The following is a 24743-nucleotide window of genomic DNA, read 5'->3' as shown; positions in this document are numbered from 1 at the left end:
CAATATTCTGCTGCATGTGCGGTGGTGAGCGGCACTATGGAGGGGGAAGTGTTCTGCCCCCGACATACTTATACTAAAACTTTGGGAGATTGCACGGCACAGCTGGCTGAGCTCAAAGCTCTATTGTTAGCGTTGGAACATGCGGATCCGGCACTTTTAACCTTGCTGGTCTGTGACTCCTACTACTGTGTGCAGTCTTTCAACGAATATTTACACTATTGGAAGATGAATGGGTTCAGAGATTCTAAAGGCAACACCATTAAGCATAAAATGTTGTGGGGTAAGGTTGCGGATCTGAAGGATACGCTTCCTAGAGTCCATGTTGTGCATACACTTGGACACCAGCGCGTTGGAATACACGTTGCTGGGAATACTTTGGCTGATGAAGCCGCGAAGTCGGCAGTGGCTGTCGCCACTGTGGCCGCAGTGACTCGTTCGAGTTCAAAACCAGACACAGAAATTTCAGCTGCCATACAAGCTACTGCTGATGGCACGCCCTTTCCTAAAGGATTTCCTTCAAAATATAGTTACTGCTTGAATGGTGCACTAAATGCTACTGTTACAATTCCAGGCATTGGTGTACGTGAAATTCCCAATAAAATTGAGAGACCTCGATTAATTTCTGCAGCACATGAAGGGGTGGCTTCTGCACATGCTGGGGTGGCTGCCACAATTTCCCTTTTACAGGCTCGTTATTGGTGGCCTGGTCTCTATAAGGAGACGAAACAGTATGTCCTTTGTTGTGACATTTGTCAACAAATTAAGACATCGTCGGCTAGACGCCCGCAGCAGACGCCCCTTCTGATTTCAAACAAACCATTACAGTGTGTGTACTTGGATCATTGTGGTCCGCTGACACCAGATAGTGCATACAAATATATATTGGTTGCTGTAGATTCGTGCTCCAGATTTGTATGGGTATGGCCACAACGCTCGGCTGACGCTCGCACTGTTATTAAAGATTTGCGCATCTTTGTCGATATATTTGCAGTTGCGGCTTTTCATTCGGACCAGGGCCCTGCTTTTGCCTCTAAGGCATTCAGGGACACCATGGCTTCGTTGGGGGTCCAACTCCAATTCTCGTCTCCATTTCATCCCGAGGGAAATTCTGTTGTGGAGCGTTTAAATCGTGATTTAAAGCAGTCCTTAACAGCCAGAGTTATAGGTACGGGTCGTGGTTGGCTAGCCCACCTATATGGAGTACAGAGGGCACTTAATAACTTGCCTAGAAGGTCACTGGGGGGTCGTACTTCATATGAGTGCCTGTTCGGAACACGAATGTATGTTCCTGATCTAGATGGTCCTGGTGTGGAGGCGGCAGATACGCCCTTTGACATAAATGATCGTGTCACTGTTTTGCAGGATTTACAACAATTCCGTGAAGATAACTCTTCTGCCAATGCTGCCTCCTCAGGAATTAAGGATGAGCCAGTAACACCTACTGGTTGGATACCCAAGATTGGGGATCTGGTGCGTGAAAAGGTCGCAGTTAAAAAAGAATTTGGTCCTTCTTATCGAGACCCTGTCCCTGTGTTAGGGGTAAGCGGCACGAGAACTGTGATTTTACCGCCGCTGCGAGGGGCCAAAGGAAATCGCTTTGTTTCCATTGATAATGTCAAGTTACAACATGTGGCCGATTCTGCACAGCAAACCAAGAGGGACACCCAGTAGTTCCGGAATCCCTCTCACTACTGGGGATGAGGTCCCGCTGCAGGTGATTTTCACCGACACTGTTTCCTCTCCGAGCTTGGGGAGGGTGGATGATGATCTTGCGATCGTTCCACCGACGGCGATTAATATGGAATCTTGTGATCAAATTGCTGTACGTTCTACTGATGTTTCTGAACATGTGGTTTATAGCGTGCCACGGCGGGAGCCTCCGTCTGCTTCTTCGTTCAGAGTTGCACCTTTTGCTAGAACTGCTTCTGGCTGCTTCAACGACACTGATAATGATGGGTCCGGCTCCTCGTCTTCGATGTCTTCTGTCCACGGTCCACGACGGCTGCTGGGATGGCTTAAACGAACATATTTTGTTTTTCCTTGGAACTATTTTTGCCTATTTTTGGCCGTGATGACTATATTATTATGGTTAGGATTTGTGGTTACTTTTTTTCTGATAATACATGGTCATTTTCTTCCTGATCGATCTGACACTGAGCACGTGGAGACTGTGTTGAAACCACATTTATCGTCTCATATGGTTCGAAGAGACTTGTCCACAGTGAACATTTCTGCTATACCAGTTCCGGATGGAATTGTGTGGGATAAAGTAATGTTTGATATATATGGTCCCACTGAATTGATTCAAATACCGTATGTCCTCAAATTATCAATGAATTATATTGTTATACCTGGCATTGTTTCTGATGATTGGGATGTGAAGACAGTAGATTCTATGCTAACGGATTTGCAATATTATACTGTCTATGACGATGAAGATGCTTACCAGTTTAGAGATAATCATGGTGACATGTTTTGTTACAACTATTATGGACACCACTTTATTCATAAAGCTAGTAACCCTAAGTCCATGTTTAATTATGTGCAATGGGAACATTGCTCGACTCCTCCACAAGGGAGTTCAAAAACATATTATGACAAATTTGCATATTTTACTGGGCATGATCCGCGTAATGCTAGGTCCTACTATTTTAAAGTTACACCGTATTCTAATAAGCAAATGTTATTGACCGATACTAAATTACTGTATTCTAATTTGTTTGTATCTAAACTGTCGGTCGAAGGATATGAATACTGGTTGAAAACTGTTGACTTGAAAAGTGTTTGGGGTACGAAAAATTGGCAAATGCGAGGCAGGGACACGTTATTTAGAGCATGTATTATCCCTGTGCAGATGATTTTCCTCAATGACACAGTACAACAGACTAGCTGTTTGGGCTTAGCGACAATTAAGGAGTTAACTTTGCCTAGTATACCTGTCCCTTCTAAATTACAAAATTGGCAGCACTATATGAATGCTACTTTCGGTGACTTTACACATTGGGTCCAGAATGGTACACTTAACACTTCATCGTTACATCCAGGCGGGTGGTTATTATGGCCTGTAGACACTAATATGTGTCATCAACGTTTTGTCACCTCTTCAGGGGGGTTCAGGACTAGTAGGGCAGACCCTCGTTACGTTTCACCAGAACATGCTGATATTATAACTACATACAGTGTGGGGAAGCTTTGTCAGCAATGGTTGAAGTCCTCCACGCTGGATGTGGTTAAGTCACATCTCATGTTACTGTCTAATAATACTGACTTACAAGATTTTTTGTCAGGTCCCAGAGTACCACAAGGTTCTTATACGAGGTTTATAATGAGATTTGGAAGCTTTCACAACAAGAGGCTGCAGCCCGGTTGAGGCAGATTGATCAAGCAAATCTGATGCAGACTTTGTCTGTTGTTGATAATGGCATGCATACCCTTTCTGAACGTGTTTACACGATTGACAGCATTGTGTCCTCTGCTATAGACATTATTAAATCGGACATGTCTTCTTTGTATCATGGGCAGAGTCAGACACGATCCATCATGCAGCTGGGTTGGACTCTTCAGACCTTGAAGGCGGGTCGCGTTCCATGGCAGCACGTTCGTGCCAAGGAGATCTTTATCTCTTTTAATTTGACTCGTCAACAACAACTGATGGCTAAAAAGGAAGCGACATATGTTATGTTAAATATTGAAAAATTAGAGAAACTGCCTTTCACGGTAGCTGAGATTCCGTCAGCTGAATGGTTGATCCATGGGGTTATTAATTTGCCTATCTCTACTTTGCAATTTACTTCGTGTTTGAAGCACATTCCGGTGGGTAGATATGAACTATTGGGAGACAGTTACATACACGAGGTGTGGGACCTTCCCTTTCAGTACAGATGTGTTAATGGTTTGAAGGAGGTTTTTCTTAGCGGCAGCGAATGCGAAGCTTCTGTCAGCCATTCAATGGTTTGTAAACAGCTGTTCTTGCACGGGGCGTGTAATGCTTCGATTGCTAACTTAGCTTGTTATCTGAAGGGAGTTCCAGTCCCGGTTATTAAAAACACTTTCCAGGTGCTTTCTAACGGCAGTTACATTGTTCTTAACAGCGAACGCTGCTGTGGCATGCGTGCCGGAATAGTTTACATCGTCGTTGTCAACAAGGCCGTTACGTGCTGCGGGAATGTGTTGGTTCCCCCCACTCAAATTAGGGAGGTAGCGGACATCTGGCCTCATATTGCTACTTCCAAGGTTGATTTCGACAAGTTGAGTCGGCTAAAAGCTTTATTGTTTCAAAAGCATGTGGCCCTTACATCTGCTAGCGAGACCTACGCACTTCAGGTGGCAAGGTCATCGGCGGAGATACAGTCCCTTTTGAATACTAACTTTCCGACTCACTTCGGTGAACTTGTGGGACGTATATTTAATGCATCCAGCACTGCTGGTATTGCACATTTTTTCAAAGTCGTTGGTGTTGGTTTTGCTAATACCTTCTCTTCCATATTCGGTTTGATACCTTCGGCTATACATTCTATTTTCGGAAGCATTTTTGGGGGTTTCCCGATTACTTTGGCTTTATTAGCTGGAGTCTTGCTGTTATTGCTATTTTTTCGCAATGGCTGTCCCGTCACGACGAGATCCTGTACTGCTGCTCCCATCAGCGCAGCTGTGTCGTGAACGCATGATGCGGTATTTTGGAGCAACACTCCTGGGACATTTGGAGTGCGACTGGTCTCTGTCATTCAGACCGGTTTTGGATTGTGTGCAACCCGTGTTTCGGTGCCTTTGGTGCTCGTTTGAACATGCACTGGCTCTCTGTCTCTCATTGCAGCGCCCTCCAATGGTCGATGCTGATCTGTTGATGTTCCCGATGAGGGCTCATTCCCAGACTTGTGCACTACGGATGCGCTTGCTTCGTGAGGCAGTTTATGAGATTCCCTTCCTGGAGGAAGATGGTAGTGTCTCTTTCATAGGCCCTGCACGGGGTGCCGCCCTGAATGGTTTTGGGGCTTTGGATCACACCTGCTCCATGGTACTTTGTGGCGTGGATCTTCCGATATTGACATATATCGAAGTGGAGGAACTCCTACGTTCTATTGCTTCTGTCTGATGATTGGATTTTACAAAATTGACACTATATTAGATTTGGTTATGCTCACATGTTACCTAAATTTATGACTTTGTTGTCTTCTCACCTTGTCGAAATACTTGTTTTAGATATTGTTTATATTTAGGGCATCCTTTTATGTTATTGGAACCACTTGCTACCGACAAGGGGAGGGTGTAGTGTGGTTAGTTTTACGTATTCATTGCGCTTTAGCTTCAGGCTTTAGGCCTTTGTGCATTTTGCCCTGAATATATTTTATTCATTTGCTAATAGCTTAGAGCCTCTGTGCACTTTGCTCTACATGTTTTTTATTAGGCTTCGTACTGTTATTTTTCAAATAGCCAGTTCTACGGTGTTGTTTTTTATTCATATCACACTGTTTTGCCTACTTCAGCACTGGAGTGCTCCATAACATGTTTACTCTGTGCTTCAGTCAAGGATACAGTCTGGTACATTGCCGATAGACGTGGTAAGAGTTTAGACTGGGCATTCCTGCGTAGGGACATTTTGTGATCACGCTGACATGTTAGTTATAAAATTACTTCCTTGTCCCAGTACACGCAAGAGGGAGATTCCGACCAGGGAACCACAACTTGACGCTGACTGCCTCGTTGCAGATGCTGAACCAAGATCACAGGTCTTTGCTCAGGTATGAGGGCTGATATCCCCACAGTGATTCTAATAGGCAAGCTGAAAGCTTAACATGCTGTGCTCTAAATAGAACAAGCAGAGGGAGAGTAGAAACGGTTAGGAATTATGATAGCTTTATTTCTATGTTTTACTCTCCTGGTTACTATATCCATTCTACTATTTTGTATTGTTCTGGTTATTGCGGCTCACGCCTTAATATCTAAAATACAGTCGTTTTATTAAAACATTATATAAAACTTATACTGTCTTTGTCATTTGTATATGAGACCATATTGTGAATGAGAGAGTTGGTTTGGATCTGAGTGACCACGACTTCCCTGAGAAGTTCCAAAGATGTCATGCGCTCGGCTGCCCAATCATTTCTTCCCCGCGGGAGAAATGAGGCACTGCTAGTTAGCCGGAGCAACAACCGGATTTAGGGTGACAGCGTTCCTTACACGTGGGTCAGACTCAGTCCCCCACACCGTTATCGATCCTGCTACCTAGAAATCCAGTAGTCTCATTTAGAATAATGGGAGCCCACGCGACAGTCCGAGATATCTTCCTTTATATGGAAGAGTGAGAGATGAGCGACAAACCGATGTTAAGTAAGAAATTAATCCAACTTAGAGCTAGAAGCCTGTATGAAAGACAAGAAGGTTTTGTCTCTGCCTGTGAGTGTGGCCGGTGCCATGGGTCCTGGAAAACATGGCCTTTCATAATGCAATGAAGCTGCATCCATACCTCAGCATGTTACCTGTCTGTAGGGGCAGACCTACCCAGGTACAGATCTAAAGCAATGTTTCAACCTCCATCGCCTTAGAGGTGCTGAGGTCAGTGAAAACCTTAGAAGTGAGTTTTGGCACTGTTAGGGCGCATAAACGGAGACCACTATGGTCATAGTAATAAGGATTGTAAGTTTTACAAACACACATTGCTTTAATATGTCTATCCATGTTTTTTTTAACAGTGTCACCATCCCACAGTTCCTATGTTGGGACTAGGGCCGGAGGCGTCCCAGCAGTGACAAAAGGCCTACTATTACTAACCATTCTACCCAGACGCTGCCTTTTGAGCTTAACTGATTTGGTTGACATAAATTGTGTTTCCTGTCTGGGTGGAGTGGGATAGGACTGCATGAACATCTGTACCATAAGTACTATTCACCAGTAAGTCAATAAACACAGGGTTCATGGAACTTTAGCACTATTAGGTAAAACCCCATGACCCTTCCCCTTGATTTAGAACTAGGGAAGGAGGGATTCCCCCACTCACAGCTTCAGAATAGATAGCAGTAAGATAGGTTAAGGGGGCAAGGAGGGCAGAGCCCACAAGGAGAGACACTGATGTGGTGTGGGAAAAAAGCAACCAAACCGGTAGGCTTCATGTTGAATTCAACAATGTGATACCAGGTGTGTACAACCTTTTGTTTTACTTCTCTCAATTTGCGATTCGCAAATTGCGTGTCGCAAAACAAAATGTACAATAGGTTTAACCACACTGTTTGCAATTCCCAAATGGGTTGCAAGGGACAGGTCTCATCAATATTCATGAGGCAGGTTGCATTTTGGGACCCAGTTAGAAATGGCCGCGGTCAGGGACCACCATGTCTGTGACTTCTTTTTCAATAAAGCTTTTTTTTTTTTTTTTGCAGCCTTTCCCTAAGGGAAAACGGGATGTCTTTAAAAAATAAAAATATATATATTTTCATATTCTGTGGGACCACTGCCTGCTCTGAAAAAAACATTTTTGCTACCATTCACAAAGGGGAAGAGGTGCTGTGGGGACCCCTTTGCATCTGAAAATGAGTTAACACCAATTTGAAACTAGTGTTAACTGTGATTGTTTTGCAATCGCATTCACGCTCACAAAACAATTATGCATCCCCTGCACCCTTGGGACACCCCTTCTATTGCAAATCGCAAACCCTATTTTGCGAGTCGGTAACTGGATACCAACTCACAAAATAGAGATGGGCACATTGTACAAGGCCATTTTGCGGTCGAAAACTGCAATTTTTGCCTTTTGCGACAGGAAAATCGTGTTGTACATCTGGCCCTAAGCCTCTATCCTCAACCAGGTAGAGACTCAGTGTTATGTCCAGTTACAGGTCCATTCCTTAATCAATTCCAATATGAAAATATTAGATCAGATACTGGGAAACCATCTAAGGAAGGTTATCCCTAGACTCATACAGGACTCCTTTTGTGTCTGGTCACAAACGTAGAGGCGGTCAAATCAGATAGCCCGTGGAGACTTTCTATGACATTTTCCCATCAGCAGAGGTATGAGACAAGTATTTCTCCTTTCCCTTCTCCTATTATTTTTAGCTTTAGACTTTCTTACAACCACTATCAGACATAATGCAAACAGGGATTGCCAGTGCTGCAGATTGCTTTAAGCTTATAATTTATGCTGATGGCATCATCCTTACCTTTGGGGACGCTAAGATCTCCATACCAGAACTAAATGTCACAGTTTCCAACTTTTCCTTGTTCTCAGGCTAAAAAGCAACTGGAAAAACAGTGAGGTCCTCCTCTCCAAAAGTACCATGAAAGCTGCAGTCAAACAGCCAAGATTTCAATCGCTGACAAACTTTCTATACCTGGAAGAATGAGTGAATAGAGGGATGGTAGGAATGACATGGATAACAGAAAATGAGCATCACTATGCCAGATGGTCTTCAGTGCAACTGCCTATTTGATCAGAATGGCAATGGCACCAAGATATAATTATTTTCTGGGCATGCATATTCCTATCCTCATACAGGTAACTCCAGTTGATGATCAGAAGTATAAAGACCATGCTGCATGAGGTCAACACCTCAGGGAGTATTGTGCTAACAGATGCAAATCTGTTCCATGTGGCACACCAAACAGTGTAATAAATATATATAGCTCTTGACCGCCCTGACCTCCCTGATGTGGGCTGCTACTGAACGCACATACATGAAAGACCCACCTGGGTATGTTATGATCCACACTGGACATGCAGGCTTGCCCACTATTATTAAGGAAAAGTGAGGCCCATGGCTCACATAAAACTAGGGATATGCAGATAAACACATGTGGGTGTCCTCCTGCCACACAGAAGGCCTCTTTATCAGAGCTTTCCTACCTCACTGGCCTTTGTGTTTCTCCCTAAATTGTCTACTTTTGCTTGAGGAATTCTAACTGCCATCATCTCAAAGACAGCCATAGGGACAACTGACTCACTGTATTAAGAAAAGGATAGCCTCCAGTACGTTTTTGCTTCCTGTATCGCCAATAATCCCATACCTCGAATAAAGAGTTAGAGAAAGAGGAATGGCATTTAGTACGTATCTGGTCTGTACATATATTCAGGTCTGTGCTCTCAGACCTACTCTTTAAACTGTTGACATGAGACGCTAGGCTTTAGTGGCAGGCACAACTGCAGATGAGTGGGCCTTAGAACTGGAGCTGGAAGACAGAACGGAGGGATATAAGCCTTAGGTTTGCATACTGTGAAGTCATACTGAAGAGGTCATGCTCCAACAGATGACTTGCTAATGTCTGGAGGTAAGGCACATTCTGATCAGTACAAGTTGTATCTTTTAACCCGCTGCCAAACTGAGGGTATGCTACAATACCAGACTAATAATGGATGACTTCCACCCAGTCCGTAGCCGTGCATACTAAGACACTGAAGATCGGCATGGTACCTTTCCAGGATGGAGGGCCACAGTCCTTCTCCTACTAGCAGGACATGAACAAATTATTTACAGACAACATATCCAGGTCACTGTGTTTGAATCTATACGGGAAAGGTTCATGGGGTACTGTAATACAGGACACAATAATCATGTTTCCATTAAGAGGCATTACTTCTTTCATCTTTTCTGCTCCGCCTCTATGTTCCTCTCAATTTCACCCACCTTTCTATTATGTTATACTACTTGCCTCCCCTTGACCCTTCTAGCTTATCCATCTTCCTTTCCCTGTTTCTCCATTTCTCTTCCAACTTATATCTATATCTCTATGTACCAACCCATCACTGTCTCAATTTGCTCTCTCTCACATCTGTCAAACCCCTCTCAGAAACACCCCTACCCTGCCTCTCTCACCACCTAATTTTTCTTTCGCCCACTCTTATTCTCTAAACATCTCTACTGCCCGCCATTCCTACGCCCTCACTGCACTGTTTTGATCTCACCTCCATGTATTCTCCCATCTACTTCACTTCTCTCTCAATCTCATCTCTCTTCACCTCACCTCTCAACGCTTCACTCCTTCTCTCCACACCTCACCTCTTTCTATCGGTCTCATTTCTATCTTTACCTCTTGCTAGTACATTTCTCTTACAGACTCACTGTTCTTTCTACTGCCTCATCTTTCAACAACATCTCACTCTAACAATCTCACAATTTAAGACAATGTAGTTTGCTATTTCACCTCTCATTTTAACTCTTTTCCTCTATATCTCCGTTATGGACATCTATCTCTTTATCTATTATACCTCCTCTCATCATTCTTCCTTTCATCTCTCTGTACCTCATCTTCCATTTAACATGGCTCTCTAACTAACCTCTTTTTATGTCTAGCTATCTCACCTGCCTAGATTCTATATTTACTATCATACAAGCATAACTTTAAAATAGGAAAACTAAGCTAATAACAGAAAACCTCAACCTACGAATTAACCTTAGATATCTACTTCATCAACCTCTCCATTTCACCTCTTTTCTCTCTATATTTTTTTATCTTTCTCTCCTATAGCTTTTACCATTCTCTTTGCCTCACTATTCTCTTTGGCTGACTTGCCTTCTTATATTCAATTTCTCATTTTGCCTCTCTTTAGCTCAACACTTTTTCTCTCAGCGTGTTGCATCTCTGTATACATCTCTCTCTACTAGTCTACCTTCACATCTGTCTCTCTGTAACGCAACATTTTCTATCTTCTCTCTCAACTTTAGCCCTCAGTGAGCTTCAACCAGCCAGAGCTCACTGCCCAGACAAATATGAGTACATATAGAAAGAATGAAAGAAGGAAAAGACAGGTCAAGAGAATAAAGAAATAAATGAAAACACTGACCCAATAATAAATGAGGAAAATTCTTAGAGCAACGCCTTGATTTTTGTAAAGGAACAATGCCCATTATGAAGGGGTTGTGATTGCCAATATTTGGTAACTAAAGGTACAATTTCAAAATGTACGCGAATGTCTTATTTTATTAAACACCAGCCCACAAAACATCCACTAAGTCACCTTTACTATGTCTTTCCTAAACTGTGTGAAAAAGGCAGATTAGGCACGGAATTCCATGGAAAAAACAAAATGTTTATCAAACTGCAAAAATAGATGGCTTCAGCAATGTTTGTTCAAGATCGTATTTGGTACTATTTGGCTGACAGACATCTGGTAGCATGTTTATGTGCATCCCTATTTCTGAAAGTGTAAAGTGTAATTCAATTTTATATCACATCAGGAGGATTTTAATCAGCTGGACAGGGTAGTAAATTAAATAGCGGGACAAACAGGATGCCCCTAAATATTTCTTAGGCGGGGCCCCAAAATACTTAAGATGGCACTGCACCATGTGTCATTGTTTTTTCTAAATAAAATAAGTCCTCAATCAAGCAAGATCCAACACTAACACTAGAGGACAATGAACTGATTTTAAATATCTTCCACTCATGCAGCAGTCACACTGCTTACATGCAGCTATATCTCCACAACAATCAAAGAGACCTTCGCTTTCTACTCCTTTTCTGGGCGTGTCCTTTCAGTCTTCTGGGAACATTCCACAAACAAGCCAGATGTTGAAGAGGCAGGTTGCTAAGCTAGTAACACAAGCAGCAAGTTTCTTCTACTCTGCCACTGGGCACAGATCTTCAGGGTACCAGTTTTCGAGCACCAAATCAGTGGTCCCACCTTCTACAGAGAAGGAGGGGGGAAAGTATTGTATTAAGGCCAAAACAAGGCCTTGCCAGGACATGGAAATGAGGGTTTGTCAGTGGATAAATTGCTTGTGATCTCCCCAGGTTCTTCTAAATGTGAATGCTAAACAACTGGCCAGTCTATTTCAATATAGTAAGGAGCAGAGCATGGTACTTAAGTTTCAAAGATGTCTTCGAGTGGCAAACAGCAGACGAAGCGAGAGGTTCACTAATATAAATGTTGTTACACGGACCGCCCCATATCTTGCATTAGTTCTTGCACTTTTTAATTTGACTCTTGTGGGTGAGTCTATCTACCTTCTATTAGTGTTTCCATTAAGCAGTGTCTGTATTTAGTAGCTCTCAAATGATCAGAGAACCAAGATTTTGTTTGGCAATTCAATTCTTTATTGAATTTTCATTAGATTACCAAGATCTTGTATGGCTAGCAAACAGAGAGGTGGCCTTCCTTCCATGGCAAAAACCGCCTCAAGAGAAGAAAATTTAGCCACCACACCACTGGGGTCGTACTGGTAACCCATACTGCTCAGACTCTCAAGAGCCTGTTTGACATCACAGAGGACCATCTTTCTTAAATACCGTGCCTAGGAGCTTTTGGTCACCCTGGTTTGGCAAAGGGCATTGCTAAATTGAACTCAAGAGTGGAGACTTATCCAAAACAGCTATGTGACACTCCGTGATGCCCAACTAATCAGAATGCACCCAGGAGGTCTGTCAACGTGCACCGAACCCATGATCAATTGCAGAAAGCAAAAGACTTTAAGAGCTCCAAGGAACTTCTGAGCTCTGTTGTTCATTAAGACATCAATGTGTGTGTTTAAATCACACAGCACTATCACGTTTTTTTTAAACAAAAAATAAATGTCAGGCAAGTGTTATGGGAGTCTCCTGATTTGGGATAGAACCATATAAAAATACACCCTTTACATTTTTTTAAAATACTGTTTTTTTATCACTGTAGCTCAAGGACAGGATTTTCTGGGTACCCTGCTGATTCCACCCCACCAACAAAAACTGAGTTTAAAGGATTGCATTCTTCAGCACGGGGTTACTCATCATAAAACTAAGAAAAATAATCAACAAATTCTATTTATATCGTAAGTATCCATGTTACTTATTAAAAGAAATCATGTAAACCCTTGTATCGTCTTCCTTATTTAAAGAAATGCTGATGAGAACATTGGAAAGGTTACAAAAGAGTGTTCTACTTATCACATGAAGGGAAGTAGGTTTATCAAGAAAGGTTGTGGGCTCTATAACATGGAATTTCCCTTCGCTTTGACTAATTCTGCTGTAATTCTGCAAAAGTCATCTGTAATTCTGCAAAAGTCCTTCAATTGCGGGCCATTTCTGACAAAATTATAAAGCTAAATGCTAAAGATATTAGGAACACATAAATTGTATGCACAAGGAGCAAGCGGAAAGAGGTTTTGGAATGTTCTCATTAAAAGAAAATGTACTCCTCTCAACAGCTACGCAGCTCTAGAACATTGTTTAACAGTCCCAGCCATCTATGAGTATCCGCTCTCAGCACTTCGTTTTAACCAACAGGAAAATATGTGGGTGTTTTTCTTTACATAAAACAACCCCGATATGCAGTAAGACATTTTAAAGGGCGGATGATACATAGTTTATCACATGTTTCATACGGAGAGCTCAAAGACAAAGAAATAATATATGTATATACATTTTTTTTTCCACTAAAAATACAAAGGTTAATGTAACGTCATAGGTGAATTTGTCAGTGACAACTACTTCCCTTTATGTTATAAGCAGAATACTTTTTTTGTGACCATGCAATGTTCTCATCAGTGTTCCATTAAATAAGGAAGGTCATGCAGGGGTTTCGGTGATTTTTTTAATAAATAACTTCTAGAACTTAAAAAGAAACACACAAAAAAAAAAAAGAAATTCACCAGTTATAGTTAGCTGAGCTAAATATAACTTCTGTCCCTGCCATGTACTGTTTATGACCTCATATTACATCACTCATGTCATGTTCTATGACATCATTTGTAATATCAGTGATGACATCTCAAATGACTCCACGCTGCACACGGCCTTTCATTGCGTGCAGCATGGGGTTGGCTGCAGGGCCTGGCTTGCAGCCAGACCCTGGTTCCAACTCCCTGCAGCCATCTGGAGACAGCCATTCCCATGCCACACAGGCCTTTGGTCGTGTGTGGCGTGGGGTGGGGTCAACCGCAGTGGCCTGCCTTGGGGTTACCCGCTGGGGCCCGTCTTGCAGCCAAGTCCCACTTTCAAATCCTCGCAGACAGCCGCATGCTGCGCCCAGCCTTTCTCTGTGCTCAGCGGGGAGTTGGCCACAGAGCTTGGCCTGCTACCAGGCTCTGAGCAGAACCCCCCAAAAGGCTGCCAACCCCACATCGTACGCAGCCTTTAACATGCACAGCATAGGGTTGTATTATCAATGCACCCTTTAATTGGCCCCAGGTACCCCATTCCCTGTGGACAAAATTTAAGGGGAGGGTGGCTGCAGTCTCCATCCCCAGCCTTTTTAGGTCCTGGTGACTCCATCCTTAAGGCCAAATATAATAACAAGCATTTGCAATGCAATGGGTCTCGCATTTGCTTGAGTCAGAGCAATCAGCGATGTAAACTCCTAACTGGACTTCTCTTGCCACATAAATTGAAAATTAAAAGTAAAACAGTTTCACATAAGCAAGCCGATTCACATCACCATGGCCATCAGCGTGAAGAGACAGACAAACGGAAAAAGAAGTTTGTTTGCAGTCAAACTTATCGGCAAAAGTGTAATTATCCATGTAACCGGGGCGATGGCCAAGGCAGTAACAAAACCTCCCCAAGGAGGGACAAATGTAAACCATTTACTAATGTCATCAAAGGATTTTTGAACGGCAAGCCCACGAACGAGTGGTAGTGATGACCGTGAGGTGGGCATTGTTAAAAGCTCAGCTACATACCAACACATCGGAAAAGCAGCACTAGCATGCTGCTATGCTTGACCTAAAACAGGGAGAGCGCACTGCCGAGACCCCATCCAGTGAGGCTGTACCTTTTTTAATTTGTTTTAAATAAAGAGGAGGGGCAGTTAGCTCCCACGAACCTATTTTACCGCTGGAAACCAATACCCTGAGGTTGGCCGTTTTTTTTTTATTTTTTTAAAGGGTAGTGGAGCTGCCCCTCCTCCCCCCCTGAGGGGCCCCAATCAGACTGCTCCAATTTAAGATTGCAACTCCTGCAAGACTCTCACAAACCTCTTTCTTAAAGATCTCTATGGAACAGGTATGGGGATTTTGCATTCTGGGACCCTCCCTTTTCCTACTCACCAGCTTGACAGATCACCTTGAAGCTTTCCATGCACCAACTAGGCAAAAAAAAAGAGTACTTTTTTGGAAAGTTTCTCGAAGATTTGTCAAACTGTGCAGAAATTATTTGGAATACAAAAAATGCATCTACTGTGGAAACACTGACCACACTATAACCACCCAGTGGCAACATGCACAAGCACATACATACCTACCAAATAGAACACTTGGTGGTCACTTAATCCTGCTTCAAACAGGTATGTTCACTATTATTTTAACCTTTCGAATACATCAACAATGGCCAACAAAATGGAGATATACAACACATAAACCGATCATTCAACATCATTGAACAGGCAACCAAATAGAGTCTATCAAGAACATTCCACATGCATTGTGTCTCCTTCAAAAGTTCCTTCCTGGTAGGGGCCTTCCACTAATTCATTCCTTCTCATACTTGAAGCTTTCCTCTTCCTATTCCTTCCCAGGTGTCGCCCCACTCCAGTTCCTGTGCTTCGACTGCGGCCTAGGTTGGTTTCTCCTTTGAGGATTGGATAGTAATCCGGTCTCTCTTAATGGAGTCACCACTTCATTTTTCCTCCTGATTAAGGTCACCATATCAGCCTCCAGACGTCTGGTCTGCTTTTTTACTTTGATTGGCCCTTCGCTGACAACAAAGATTTTATTTTAAAGTTCTGCTTTACTGTACTACTTCTTCCACTCATGCCTTTGATCGAACTGCAAAATAGAAGCCGGTTTAGAAGGTTTGCAGTGTATGGTATCCCTGGGTATGGTTGTGAGGGGCTCTTTGTGCTTGCGTTTGTCCTCCAAAGTGGATTTAACAGTCTGTATGGTTTTAGGGTGCCTGGAGACAAACTCTCGGCTCTGCTCCTGGCCACCCTTTGGTTTGTTACCATGTCTTTGTGGCCTTCCTCATCCCTCAATGTTGATTTTTTCCTGCATCTTCTCCCTTTCAGTATCCAAGCATTCATTGTTGGATATTTTGTGTCTGTGCCATCTCAGTATCCTGATGCGTCTCTCGTCAATGTAGGCCTCAGTTTCCTTCATCGAAGTATGTTTCTATATCTATGCTATGCCGTAGTATGCCCACCTCTAATTTTCTCTAGCCTGGAGTTCTTTGGTTGGAATTTTGCCCTGCATCTGGTGGTCTTGTGGTAGGGACAGGTTTCACATCTGGTGGTTGCTTTTGTGCACAACTTATGGTAGCAGTTAGTGTGCAACCTGAATGGCACATGTTCAATGCCCCAAGTGTATACTGTCCACGCAGTCGAATTGTGGGTTATATTAGTGAAAACCCTGAGGTTTTTGGTGGAAAACAGTGATTGCTTTCAGTGTCCTTCAGTGCTTGACTGATTGTCATGAAAATTCTCAAAATACGATTTCTTTCTTCTGCTCATTCATGAGCTCTTTCCTCTGCCTCTAGACCCAAAAGGTGAAAAAAAAAGTCTGAAAGTAGTGATCATGCTTTGGGGCTCCAGGGTGTATGTCTGACATCAGTATAGGATGGCCATAACACCCTTTGGTCAACAATGATACCCACACAAAAAAAAAGAAAAGAACTAGAAGAGAGAATTTCAGACTCAACCAGTAGATAGCAGAAAAATGCACAGCATGTAAGGCCAGAAAGATTTAGCTTGTAAACATTGTTCTTCTCAGTTCAGTTTCACATATTGTGGTAATCACAGTGAATTCAAACAAGTCACCCACTGTAAAAATGTCTTCTTCAGGCCACAGTCCTTCCACAGTTTTTCATCTCTACTGATGTAAACTGAGAAGGCATAATAAGGGTAAGCTAGTCTCAATCATTACCCATCAGCGGTACACCTGATATGACTGTTCCATCAGTACTGTGCAGCGCCAACTAATCCAGACAGTGCCTGTTTTTTTTTTTAACACCACACCCCGGATTGTGTTTGCTTTTTTTGCCAGTCATCTAACTCATTACCCATTGCAGCTTCACTGATAAAATAGTACTCAAAACCTGGAACACGTTGACCCCTTTGATCTACATTTCTTCATACATTGTGTGCTAGTGGCTCCTTTGTTATGGCTCATAACAGTGGTGGGAGGTGTCAATCCTATCAGGTGGCCCTTCACACTAGCCGTTCATCTGAGATAACATTGGCTGACAGGGATCTTGCTGTTCGCTGTGCAGAAAACAGCATGAAACCCAGTATGAACTGTGGTCAAATGTCATGTGCTCCAATATTGCATATAAGTAATCCCACCTCAGCATGTTAAACACTTTATCGATGTTCAATGACGTTACAGATAGCAGCCTCTTATAATCATGCAAGCTATCCATAATATGGAACATTCTTCTTAAATTGGGAGAACCATTTTTATTAGGAATAAACCTAATGTGGTCTGGGTGGGCAAGACTTAGGAGGACCACTACCAAAATATTTTTGGGGATTTTGCAGCCAGTGCTCAACTTAAACAACAGACAATAAGACATCCTGTTTATTGTATCTTGAAAACGCTTAAACAACAGCACCATTAGTGCCTCTGTGGTGGATGGGGCAAGCTGCTGAATTCATATACAAGCTTAACAACCTGGAGAAGAGAAGTCACCCAAAACACTCCGCAAACTTACACGGCTGGACTGCCTATGCTTGGGGTTTTACCAATATTTAAAATTCGAATGACTCCTTTAAGTTCAGATAATATGAATGGAGAATCAAGGTCCTCTCGGTTGTCAAGTGTCAAGACCTCTACATTGACTTCAAACATAAAAGATGCAAGGTCCATTGGGCTGAGTGTAGGGATGGTAAAAAACAGAAAGGAATAAGGCTCCACAAAGTTCCCATTAACGACCTTTTGGGCACACCTAACTTTACCATCTTGCCCTCTCAACATTGTTAAGATCTACCTGTGGTCATGGCAGTGTAGGCCACGCAATTATTGAAGCAGAAAACCATGTGTATTTCTGTATGTTTATAAGGCAGCTCCGTGAAAGCCAGGCCGTACAATTTCTACTGGTGACTAGAAAGAGTTTCAATGTGTCAGTATTCAAAGGGTTCAGAAGATCTCCATGTGTCCAGGGGCATAGCTTAGTAAGAAAGAGTATGGAGTTATGAGCTTCAGATTTTTCAACAATTTCGCTTGTTAAAATACTTTAGATGAGAAGCAGGGCCCGAATGGAGCTTAAGGAGCAGTGGAAAGGGAGAGGAGTGCAGATTGTTAAAAGTAGTTAAAACTCAATACTAAAATAACAAGACCTTTAAAACAGAGACGAGAGCGAGAGAGAGCGAGAGAGAAAATCCCAAGTGAATTCCGATAAGCACCTCACCATAGCCAACTGAAAGCACATGTACCCAATTATCAAAGAAAACATTTATCATGGGGAGGAGAGTGTAACGCCCCAAGGCCCCGCCTGAAGCTACGCCCTTCCATGTGTCTCATATTGCAACCAGCCTTTTATTGTCTGAATTCTGTCACTATTTTGGTGCTACCTGTTTTGGGCAACAGTGGGAAGGACCTATCCGAGGTTGACTCAGCAATGCAATTAAATAGGTCATCAACAGACGGTTGGCATATGCATTAAGAAGTAGTCACTGAAGGAAATGGTCCCAAGACAACCTAGGGGCTCTACACATTCCCTTAGGCTATATAAATGCTACAATGCAATAACTTTAATGTTTAGATCTAAATATGTTTTGTGCCCCTTGTTTGGACCATTCATGCCCACTGGGCATTCATCCTGAGTACCTAGAAAGTAAAAACAATAGGGGAAAGCCTAAGTATGATACATACGGTACTCAAATGAATGTGTCCTGTGTACCAATAAACCATGTGAGTTTGACATACAGCCATGACACTTAACTGCCCTGGACCACATATTGAAATTCCCCATCAAACATTCCTCAATGTACTACTAAATTCTCTACCTGAACTAGAAGAAAATACCTTTCTCTCCAGTGTACCTTACAAATGATATAGCTACACAAAAACATTTACAAATATAATAGTTTTTCTCTTGGCCAATACTATCCCCAAAACCCAAACACTGGCAAAGACCTATCTAGAGCCACAGAAGGGGTTAGATAATTATGGAAAAAGGCCAATAAGTAACGTATGTTCACTTGTAATGGTTTATCCTGCCTGAACTTGAATGTATTAAAAAAGGATTTATGTTATTTGCCTCATTATACCATGGTGGTCTGTAAACTACCAGGAATATCAATCATTCAGCCAGGGCCTGCATCAAGCTAAGCTGGCCACCAGCATGCCATGCATGCCTACAAAAGGTCATGAATTGCTACCATAATACAGGAGTCAGCATTACTGTAGGTGCGGTGCCATGTATAAAAGCAATATGTCAAGAACTGCAGCTACTGTTCAATGGTGCCTACAATATGACGTGAATTACTATCATTGTTGCAAGGTGAACGCTTTGCTAAGGGTAGGCACTATTGTACAATATATACCCGCAGTAGGCCAGTAATTACAACCTTACTGCCAGTACCAGCACTATGTGAGAGATAAGCACCATCATACCATGGCCTTCTACAATATGCAACAGTGCTAAGTCTTAGCACTCTAACAAGAGTGGGCAACATGTAGTGGATGACCAAATGTTGCAAGAATTTCCAATCATTTTGCCAGGTCTGGCATTTTACCAGACAATGTCAATGGGTGCCCACAAGTTGCAAGACTTGGTCATTGTTCCAGGGCTAGCATTTGAACAGGAGCATCATCACATGGAGGTCCACAAGCTGCCAAAAATAATCACTTGAGTGCCTTGGTGAGCATTTCAACAGAATGTCCATCATTCCTTAAATGCCCACAGGTTACTACTACCCAGCTGTATACCAGTTTACAAACGGCTCAAATCTAAGACACCCCACACACACGGTCATACACCGAGAAGTGCATGCACACCAATACGCATGTGCAAAAATGACATCCAAATGCATACTTTAAAACAAAATAGCTCATGCTTGACGCAGCCACCCCAACTCTTGTTGCTGCTCCAGGCTAACGTTAACTTGCCTCACATGGTAAGCTCCTGCTCACAACCTGCATTCCCAGGAGGAGTGAGTGGAGAACAGAAGTGCCAGAGGGAAAAGCAATCCAGAGTCCAGGATGGGGTTAAGGGAGCGAGAGTGAGGGACTGAAGCAGGTTAATGGATCAGTAGGTTGAGACTCAAGGGGTGTGGTGGGGGGTAGGAGGGAGAGATCATGTGTGCATCGGCGGCAGCAGCAGGCTTCTCATGTCTCTCGTCTGTGGGAAAAGCTCTGGTAGAGGTTTCCATAGAAATAGCAGGAGTAGTTGCTATTGTTTTAATCTTTTGCTATGTAGGTAAAATGTTTCATAAACGTGCATTGCAGCAATGTACCGGGTTTTCCTTTGACAACCCATCTGACTGTCCTCTTGGGAAAACAACCACAATAGTTTTTACCCGAAGGTAGTGATGGGTTGTGACAATGAGGCAAAACCTAATAAAGAAAAAAATACTGCCTCCTTTGAGCATCGTTTCTGCGCTAAACAGACTTCAATTAAGAAATATACATAGTATGTTCCATCTTCATGAGCACACCTGGTCATATTCCATAGATAATGAACATCAGAGAGAATCTCATGGATGAGAATTCATTATTAGGGAACCAGTAATGTGCGTAATGTAATTAACAGTGATCATATAGACACCAGAAGGTATAATGCATATTCTCAATACAGACCAGGCTTATTTATCAAAATACCATCAGCACATATTCTCAATACAGGCCAAGCTTATTTATCAAAATACCATTAGCACGATCAACTTTCCTCACTGATTAAACAGTAGTGAAACTGTTGCTAATCTGCTTTCAGCATTTCAGGAGAAAGGATGCCATCATGCCTTCACTGCTACACGTAGTCGTTTACAAGCCCAATTCATTAGGATGCCCTAGAATTCTACTATAAGCAAACCCATTTATTATCCTTTTTAATAGTACACAGTAAAAGAAAAACTATAAAGCTTACCATGAATCTGCTTCTTAATTTCTTTAGCAGCATCCAACCATACCTGTAAATATTCAAAAAAATATAAACCATATACAATTAGTTCCGAGGTCCAATAAAATCAAAAGGACATCCACAAAGTTACACTCTTAGTATGTATTAAATTGCTCCCCAAGGTATAGGTTATGTACATCACTCAAAAATCCTTTGTGAAAAGTGTACGTTACAGACCTTGGTTATTCTGAACTCAATCGTTTTTGTCAGAGTAACTGAAAAGGCAGGCTATACTTTCAGACAGCATTACTGTCCAACTCAACTTTGATTCTGAAATTACCCACAAAGCTAAAATAGAAATCAATGGAATTGATAACAGCAAATGTCAAACCAGCTTGCATTTCCACACTTCTCTGAATAAAAACAGTACTCCACAGGTGTGGATGGGCCTCCTGCCTGTGAGATGTAAGGCTTAATAACTCACTGCTGGAAAGCGCAAGAATGAAGCCTGGAATTAGGTTGATTTCTGAGATGTAGATAGCTGCAAGTATTGGGTCCCCGAGTAAGTCCGCACCAAGGTAAATCAACTAACCCCAGACATTTTTAACAACTATATTCACGGGGGTAGTGTGGCTTGTATAGTTGTCACTATTCTTTTCCTATTCAGAATGACAAACAGGAGTTGAAAAAACAGGCTAAAACTATGACTTTGTGAAGTCAGGGTAGGGTCAAAGTGGTCTGCACAGGTTGAGGTTATGACCTACTCCTGGTCACTCAGCCCACACACGCTCCTCAGCCCACACATGCGGTGTATCGTTTTTTTCTGAAGTATGGCAACATTGGATGACTGGACTTTTGCCATTTGCTGCTAGTGTTGAAGTGTTCGGACACTGAAAAGTGAGACATTCTGATTTTTTAAACACATTCTTCAACCTTTGCAGAGCATTGTGGCAAATAACAGTGCATGGATTCTCACAGGTCACATAACCCCGGATTCCAGTAGGTATCTGGTTTTTGGAAATACCGGAGATTGCTTTGTTTCCCTGTGTACCAGCTGATCCCAGGCCCAAATATGGCAGTTAACCCATGGAAGTTCCCCTAATTCTCTGGTCAGGCATGAATGGCTCTCAGCACAAACTAAATGAAAACTAAAACGTGCCTGACAACACCATACTCAGGAGACCTAGGGGAGCACATATGTAGGTCTAGCCTTAGCAGTGATATGTTCCTTTGTGAGAAAAACTGAAATTAGTTACCATAACGTGAGAAAAAAGGTTCAGAAAATCACCCAAACATGTTAAAGACATTGTACCAGCTAGCCAATCAGGGTGAGGCAGCCTGACACACAGCAACAAACACCTTAGTATGTGTAGATACTGAAAATACAAGGTTGTGGGGAGAATTCCTTGCAGCTCAGAGGCAATAGCTGCAACCAGATGGCCGGTGCCCTCAACCAGTGTTTCACTTTCAATTGCATTCAATATTCCTCAAATGCACTCCTCCCATTAATCACCTGTGAGCCCCCAACCCCACTAGAAAGGTAACAATGCCTGATACTCCCATACTCGGGATATGCAGGGAAACCCACATAAGGGTTAAGACTTTGTTGGGATATGGTACTGCTCCAGGAAGACTGGAAAGAATTAACATGTTTTGGGAACATATTACTGTTAATCAGAGAAATGTTCAGTTGAGCGTTTTATCACTACCAGTCAGCATGATGGAGGTCTGGCTTGCAACATCGGTTAACTTAGGTTGGACAGAGTTAAAAAGCATACAGTTTTCAAACTTCCCATTAACTTCTACATTTGATATCTGAAATGACATGAGCAATTCACCGTGTACACTTATTTTACCAAAATTTGCAGACATTTCACCACAGGACTTACAGTGGTGCCAAAGTTTGCCTGCTGTGATATCTCCCTTCCCTCACTCCAATTCTCTCTACTTCCCTTCCACATACATTTTTTTTTGGGGGGGGGGAGGGGGGCTGATCCTCCGTGGCTTCTTTGGAAAAATTGTGCTTTTGTCTTTTTAGGTCAAATGTAAGCTTACGACCTCTTCTATACTTTTAAGTATACTTCTTCTGTGGGCTTAAAGGCATTTCATTTGCTCGTTTCAGTGTCATTTAAAAATCCTTGCTTGCTAGTGGCCAGTCATGCCTCTTAGTCCCTCCTTTTTCTCTTTGGGAGCAGGGACCAACTACTGTATAATTACGCTTTGTCATGTTCACCTGTTCTTTGAGGGACAATGTTTTCTTTGCTTCCTGCTCGTGTTAGGCAAAGCTTCCCTCTTCATTTGCGGACCATTCTTGCTTTCAGCTTAGCTCCGTCACATTTGCTGGGCCATCTCTGGCCCTGTGTTGCCTCTTCACTCATACCCCCCTCCCTCCAGTCATTGCTGCTGCCCTTCCTGCGCCGCTGCTTGTTTCTGACAACTATTACCATTGCACTTCTGATAAACAATCCTCCGTCCAAAAGATTGGCAGACTCGTTACGAACTACGCTGCAAACCACTTACATCATCAAATATGCACCCGAGGCCAGCTCCAACATGGCCTCTTCTATATCCCAGCATCAGTTGTACTTGGGTTTCTCTTTCTGAGCTGATGTTTACGTAATGGGAGCAGGCTTTGCTGAAGAGGAGCGGACCTATGTAAGCTCTTGTGTTGGGCACAGCAGAACCATATGTTTAACCCTTGAGATTTGAGAATGTACAGGAGGGTGGAGGGGTTAAGATTTTTTTTTTTTAAGTTGGTTCATCTACATTGCAGGGGTGTTTAGTTATAGGGTACAATGGCAAAGAAATGTTTAAGTACTAGTACCGTTTTTATCGGGCGACAGTGTTTGAAAGATATTAGCCTTTATGCAAGCATCAATGAGGGGGTAAACTAATGACTCTCTTGGTTTGACAGAAATGTGTTTTAGCAAAGTCAGGACTAGGTTTTGGTTGTGCAGTTTTGTTAAACTGCTAGGAGACAGATAGACGGTGGGTATTCTATACCAACTTGTGAAGAACAGATGTATGGCTAAGCTCTCATTGACAATTTGTTTCGGTGTAAATCTGGGAGCAATATGTTTGGGGATGAGTCAGTCCCGAGGACAGATTGATTCTGTGGGTTAGACTTTGTGGGGAAGTTGGTTTTGTGACCAGTTTTAAGTATTAGAATGAAGCGATGTTAATACAAATCCCTTTGTATTGACTTTGTACTATTAGGAAATATGATAACTTCACAATAGCAGCTAGTGCTTTTTAGTGCTGGTATCTGCACAATGTGATATGTAAGCTTGTTAGAGTTTTGTGTGACTAAGGAGTAGCATTGCATTTTGTATCTACATGGAATGTACTTCTGCGACTGGATCGATTCATGGCACCTCGATACTGATCCAAAGGCTTTCTCTTCTGTTTTACAATTTGTAATGGGGTTATTTAGAGGGATTTAGTTAAGTTACGAGTCATGCATTAACTTGGTAATTTCTACCCCGCTATTAGTAACGCAGTGTCACAACAACGACTGACCACCCCAGACTTGTCATAATAGTAGCAACTTCCTGTTCATGTTGTTATTCCTTAATATTGGATGTCCGCACCAAATTTGTTTTAAATGCTTTGAGCTTGAAAACTTGAGCACGAGGAATGCTTTATCACGTGCCTTAAGTTCAATTATTGTGAGGTGAACTACAAAAGTGTGAAACAGTCACTATTGTTTAATAGCGTTAGGCCAGTTGTTGCACCCCATACATTACGTGTAAGTTTTTTTCCTTACTATCAGTACTTGTGTAGTATCAACAAGAGAAAGCTGAGCTCAGTCTTGTGGTCACTAATGTAAAAACGGATGCAACTGTTCTTAT

The 24743-nt window shown here is 42.4% G+C and overlaps 1 protein-coding gene across 14 annotated transcripts in view; it reads right to left on the bottom strand.

Annotated features, from left to right (window-relative positions):
* The window catches only part of EPB41 (erythrocyte membrane protein band 4.1), a 698787-nt gene that overhangs the window by 380780 nt on the left and 293264 nt on the right, over positions 1–24743 (bottom strand). For all 14 annotated transcript variants that reach the window (XM_069224160.1, XM_069224170.1, XM_069224159.1 and 11 more), the window contains one exon: positions 20920–20962. In XM_069224160.1, coding sequence (XP_069080261.1) covers positions 20920–20962 — 43 coding nt within the window. The remainder of the gene's footprint in view (positions 1–20919; positions 20963–24743) is intronic.

Source organism: Pleurodeles waltl, chromosome 3_1, assembly GCF_031143425.1.
Source record: "Pleurodeles waltl isolate 20211129_DDA chromosome 3_1, aPleWal1.hap1.20221129, whole genome shotgun sequence".
In the NCBI taxonomy this organism is placed as follows: domain Eukaryota; kingdom Metazoa; phylum Chordata; class Amphibia; order Caudata; family Salamandridae; genus Pleurodeles; species Pleurodeles waltl.
This window is presented reverse-complemented; position numbering and strand designations above follow the sequence as displayed.